Source organism: Candida oxycetoniae, assembly GCF_023343755.2.
Source record: "Candida oxycetoniae strain CBS 10844 chromosome Unknown scaffold1, whole genome shotgun sequence".
In the NCBI taxonomy this organism is placed as follows: domain Eukaryota; kingdom Fungi; phylum Ascomycota; class Pichiomycetes; order Serinales; family Debaryomycetaceae; genus Lodderomyces; species Lodderomyces oxycetoniae.
Window position 1 is genome coordinate 448,852 of NW_026055370.1, and position 5,422 is coordinate 454,273.

Here is a 5,422-nt window from a genome sequence, read left to right on the forward strand (position 1 = left end):
CGCAATGTATTATATCATCCTAGCTCTCTAATTGCTCACAATTCGCTCTAATTCCTCACATTCGAATTTAATATTTTTTTCTCCGTGTCATAACTCTCTAGCGCGGAGATCGACCCAACTCTAAATTCTTTCTCACGACAATGTAGAAATTCTTGGGTCGGATTCTTTGCCCAATTCGCCCTTTTTCATTTTTCTTTCATTTTTTTCTTTTCTTTTTACTGAGAGGGCACATCCAATAGATTCTCAAGTAAAATTTCAATTTTCAATTGCGATTTTTCTTTTTATTATAAGAACTGATTCTTTTCACTGATTCTTTTTCTTCTGTTTTTTGTTGGCCTTTGTAGCTTAGAAGAGAACAAGAGGTAAGGGGTATACGTTACGTTACGTTCATCATGCTAAGAGCTTTTAAGACTGCTATACCACGCAGTAATGTGGTGGTAAGGAGACAAGGAGGTTTGAATACTTTTTCCCTCCTATCAAGAAGATGCACAAACAATGACTTGAGGTTGATGGCTTTAAGTAAGAGATGCTTTGCTACAGATACTTTTTTACAAGGAAACAATTCCAACTATGTCGACGAGATGTACGAGGCTTGGAAGCAAGACCCTTCAAGTGTTCATGCCTCTTGGAACGCTTATTTCAAAAATATCGAAAATGACAATATTCCTCCATCGATGGCTTTTCAGGCTCCACCTACTTTGGTTCCACACGTTTCCGGTGGTGCCGCTGGTATATATCCCAAATCTTCAGGTGGCGGCAACGAAGATGTTGTTACTCACTTGAAGGTGCAATTACTAGTTAGAGCCTACCAAGTGAGAGGTCACCAAAAGGCTAAAATCGATCCATTGGGAATATCGTTTGGCGATAGTGCAAAAACACCAAAGGAATTGACTTTGGACTATTATGGGTTCACTGAAAAGGACTTGGATAAGGAAATTACCTTGGGCCCGGGTATTTTACCAAGATTTGCTCAAGATGGTAGAAAGGCATTAACATTGAGAGAAATTATTAAGATATGCGAGGAGTTGTACTGTTCATCTTATGGTGTGGAATATGTCCACATCCCTTCAAAAGAACAATGTGACTGGTTAAGAGAGCGAATTGAGATTCCTCAACCATTTAAATATTCACAAGATCAAAAGAGGCAGATTTTGGATCGTTTGATTTGGGCTACTTCATTCGAATCATTCTTGTCTACCAAATTTGCAAACGACAAGAGATTTGGTTTGGAAGGTTGTGAGGCTATGGTGCCTGCTATGAAAGCTTTGATTGATACCTCGGTGGAATATGGTATCGAGGATGTTGTTATTGGTATGGCACACAGAGGAAGATTGAACATGTTGTCCAATGTTGTTCGTAAACCAAATGAATCGATTTTCTCAGAATTCTCAGGTTCAAGAGAATTTGACGAAGGTTCAGGAGATGTTAAATATCACTTGGGTATGAATTACGCTAGACCAACTACTTCGGGTAAACATGTCAATTTGTCCCTAGTTGCCAATCCATCCCATTTGGAAGCCGAAGATGGTGTAGTTTTGGGTAAAACGCGTGCTATCCAACAATATAAAGGCGATGTAGGCGAGTTCAAGAAAGCAATGTCCGTTTTATTGCACGGTGATGCGGCATTTGCGGCTCAAGGTGTTGTGTATGAAACAATGGGGTTCGCCAACTTGCCAGCTTATTCTACTGGTGGTACCATTCATGTTATTGTTAACAATCAAATTGGTTTCACCACTGATCCAAGATTTGCTCGATCTACTTTATACCCATCAGATATTGCCAAGAGTATTAATGCTCCGATATTCCATGTAAATGCAGATGATGTTGAAGCATGTACTTTTGTATTCAACTTGGCTGCTGAATGGAGAGCCACTTATCACACAGATTGTATTATTGATGTTGTTGGATACAGAAAACATGGTCATAATGAAACTGATCAGCCATCATTTACTCAACCATTGATGTACAAAGCAATTTCCAAGAAAAAATCTGTTATTGACGTTTATTCTAAACAATTGATTGACGAAGGAACATTTACCGCCGAAGATATCGATGAGCATAAGAAATGGGTCTGGAACATTTTGGAGGAATCGTTTGCCAAGGCCAAGGACTATGAGCCAACATCAAGAGAATGGTTGACAACCCCTTGGGAAGATTTCAAATCACCAAAGGAATTAGCCACTGAGGTTTTGCCACACTATCCAACAGCTGTGGATGAAGCAATATTAAAAAAGATTGGTGCTGATATCTCTGAAGTACCAGAAGGTTTTGAAGTTCACAGAAACTTGAAGCGTATTTTGAACCAAAGGAAAAAGACCGTTGAGTCAGGTGAAGGTATAGACTACGCTACTGGTGAAGCACTTGCTTACGGTTCCTTGGCTCTTGAAGGTTACCACGTTAGAGTTTCTGGTCAAGATGTTGAAAGAGGTACATTTTCACAAAGACATGCAGTTTTACATGACCAGAAATCAGAAAGCACGTGGACTCCATTGGCTCACTTGAGTGAAGATCAAGGTGTCTTTAGTATATCCAACTCATCATTGTCCGAGTATGGTGTTCTTGGGTTTGAGTATGGTTATTCGTTAACATCGCCAGATGCTCTCGTTGAATGGGAAGCACAATTTGGTGATTTCGCCAATACTGCCCAAGTTGTTATTGATCAATTTATTGCTGGTGCTGAGTCTAAATGGAAACAGAGATCAGGTATTGTTTTGTCGTTACCTCATGGATATGATGGCCAAGGTCCCGAGCACTCTTCAGGTAGAATTGAAAGATATTTGCAATTGTGTAATGAAGATCCCCGTTATTTCCCAACACCGGAGAAATTAGAACGTCAACATCAAGACTGTAATATGCAAGTTGCATATCCAACAACTCCAGCCAATGCTTTCCATTTGTTGCGTCGTCAAATGCATAGACAATTTAGAAAGCCATTAATCTTATTCTTTTCCAAATCATTGTTACGTCATCCATTGGCTAGATCCAATTTGAGTGAATTTACAGGAGATTCGCATTTTGAATGGATTATTGAAGATGTATTGGGCGACAAGTCAGAAGTTAAACGAGTTGTATTACTCACTGGTCAGGTATATGCCGCATTGCATAAAAGGCGGGCACAATTGGAAGATAAGTCGACTGCATTCATCAAGATTGAACAGTTAAACCCATTCCCATTTGCACAATTGCGCGATGCATTAGAAGGGTATACAAATATTGAAGATTTAGTATGGGCACAAGAAGAGCCTTTGAATATGGGTGCTTGGTCGTTCATTGTACCTAGAGTTAGATCTACATTACAGGAAACTGAAAAGTATAAGGATTTAAAGATTAGATATGCTGGTAGAGATCCAAGTGCTTCCGTTGCTGCTGGTACTAAAGCTATGCATTTAGCTGAAGAAGAAGAAGTTTTGGAACAAGTTTTTCAATAGACGAATGAATAAAGAATAACGATGAATGTGTAACGGTGGACATTTTTTTTTTTCTTCTTTTCTTTTTTTAGATAGTATATTTTAGAAAGAATGGTGGTGGGAATATAACAGTAGTAGTAGTAGTAGCAAGCAGAATCGTAGTAGGATAAAAGTAGAAAGGTTTATATGTTGTGCAACAGAAGATCTACCATTTTGAATTTAGATTTTTATCATTGGCTAACACAAGCAAGCATTTATATCCTCCTCCTTCATAGTCAACAGAAGTGGCCGTCTAGCTGCCACCGACACTATCGACCGACACTGCCGTCGCTACCGTCCCAACTCTGCCAACATCCGCTTTCGAGAATTATCTTTGTTGGAAACTAAAGTTTGTTAGCAGAGTTGTGGAGAAGGTGCTTAGAAAGATAGAGAAGAGAGATGAATAGTGGAGCAACACTTGGTAGCTTGTCACAACACTCAGTAGCTTGTTACAACACTATCGACACTATCGAGGGTTTTCAGTAGCTTGTTACAACACTATCTCGCTCTGCTCGATAGTGTTGTTCGATAGTGTTGTTCGATAGTGTTGTTCGATAGTGTTGTTCGATAGTGTCTTGGGTCGGATATAGTTATATTAATCTACTTGTTTCTTCCTCGAAAAGAATCTTTTAGTTATATTTGGTACCGCTCTGCGTCATCAAACCCATCTTTTTTTTTTTCTTTTTTTTTCTTTCTTTTTCATGCAAGTTTCAATACTCATGTATTTGAAATCAGAAATCCATGGAATGACATTGGCTAGGATTTGACTTTTCTCAGCTAATTCTTAAATGTAGGAGCTAGGTTACAATTTTATACTTGAAAAAGACGAGACGACCAAAGTGACCAAATGGCTTAAAAAGAAGAAGAAAAAGGTTACATTGCAACTGATTTGAAAATAATTATATTGATATAAATTAGCGGAGTAGCGGAGTAGCGGAGTAATGTATATCCGAGAAAAAAAACTTTTAGTGAGATATATTGAATATAACTTGTTTGCAAAAAGAGAACCAGCTAGTATAAAGAAACTAGTTGTCTCTAAATAGCCTCTTCCCCTCCATCTAAAAGTAAAGAGTAATATATAAGAAGCTACCATAACCATGGTATGTATGAAGCTACCATGGCTCGATAGTGTCGCGACTTTTACTTGTATTGTTATCTCCACACTTTAAGATAAAATAGAAAAACTATGACATTGCTGTAATGGTTAAGTGCCTTTATTTCTGTTTCTTTGGGAAATACATTTCCCCAACCCCGCTTGTAGTCAGTGTCGGCGTAGTCAGTGTCGGCGTAGTCAGTATTTGCGTAGTCAGTATTTGCATAGTCAGTATTTGCCTAGTCAGTATTTGCCTAGTCAGTGTGCTCCACACTTTCTGGCATTTGCTAGAAATTGAATGTCCATTCTATTCAAGGGAGGAAGAAGAACATCTGATTTTTTCAATGCAATGAGATGTATCAATATAAGAATATGGTTCTATCCCCAACTCCTTTGAAAGGCTTGCTCTTATCAGAAAATAAAACCGATCCTGAAAAAATCGCACAAAGAAATTCCCATCTAAAAATAAAAATAAAAGTAAAAATAAAAAAAAAAATAATCGTTTATGTTTTTGGGGTAAAACCAGTTACCGGATATGACCTTTTCCGAAGTCCTGTGGCCAAAACGTGGAGAAGATTATTTTTCAATTTAGAATATTAGAAATATCCCCATATAGAAGATTAAAGTGGAAAAACTTTAGCAAGGAAAAACAGACTTTAATTTTTACAAAATCTTACAAGTGCCTGCTTAAACATTGATCCAATTTTGAATCTTTAGATCATTGCAAGTAAATCTCTCTTCTTTCTTACACGGGTTTATTATTTTCACTCATTTCCATTTTGGATAATATCCGAAGGAACTTTTTTTTTTTTTTTTTCCTTTCAGCTCTTTTTTTTTTTTTTTTTTTTTTTTTTTTTTTTTTTTTTATTTTTTTTTTTTTTTT

At 37.4% G+C, this 5,422-nt stretch overlaps 1 protein-coding gene across 1 annotated transcript; it reads left to right on the plus strand. All coding sequences in view use genetic code 12, as the record gives it.

Moving 5' to 3' along the window:
- Positions 1-392: 392 nt before the first annotated feature.
- On the plus strand, positions 393-3,428 carry KGD1 (alpha-ketoglutarate dehydrogenase; the record flags this gene model as incomplete). Its single annotated transcript, XM_049322803.1, has 1 exon — positions 393-3,428. One exon carries the CDS (start codon positions 393-395, stop codon positions 3,426-3,428), a length of 3,036 nt encoding a protein of 1,011 aa, XP_049181384.1.
- Between the last annotated feature and the right edge of the window lie 1,994 nt (positions 3,429-5,422).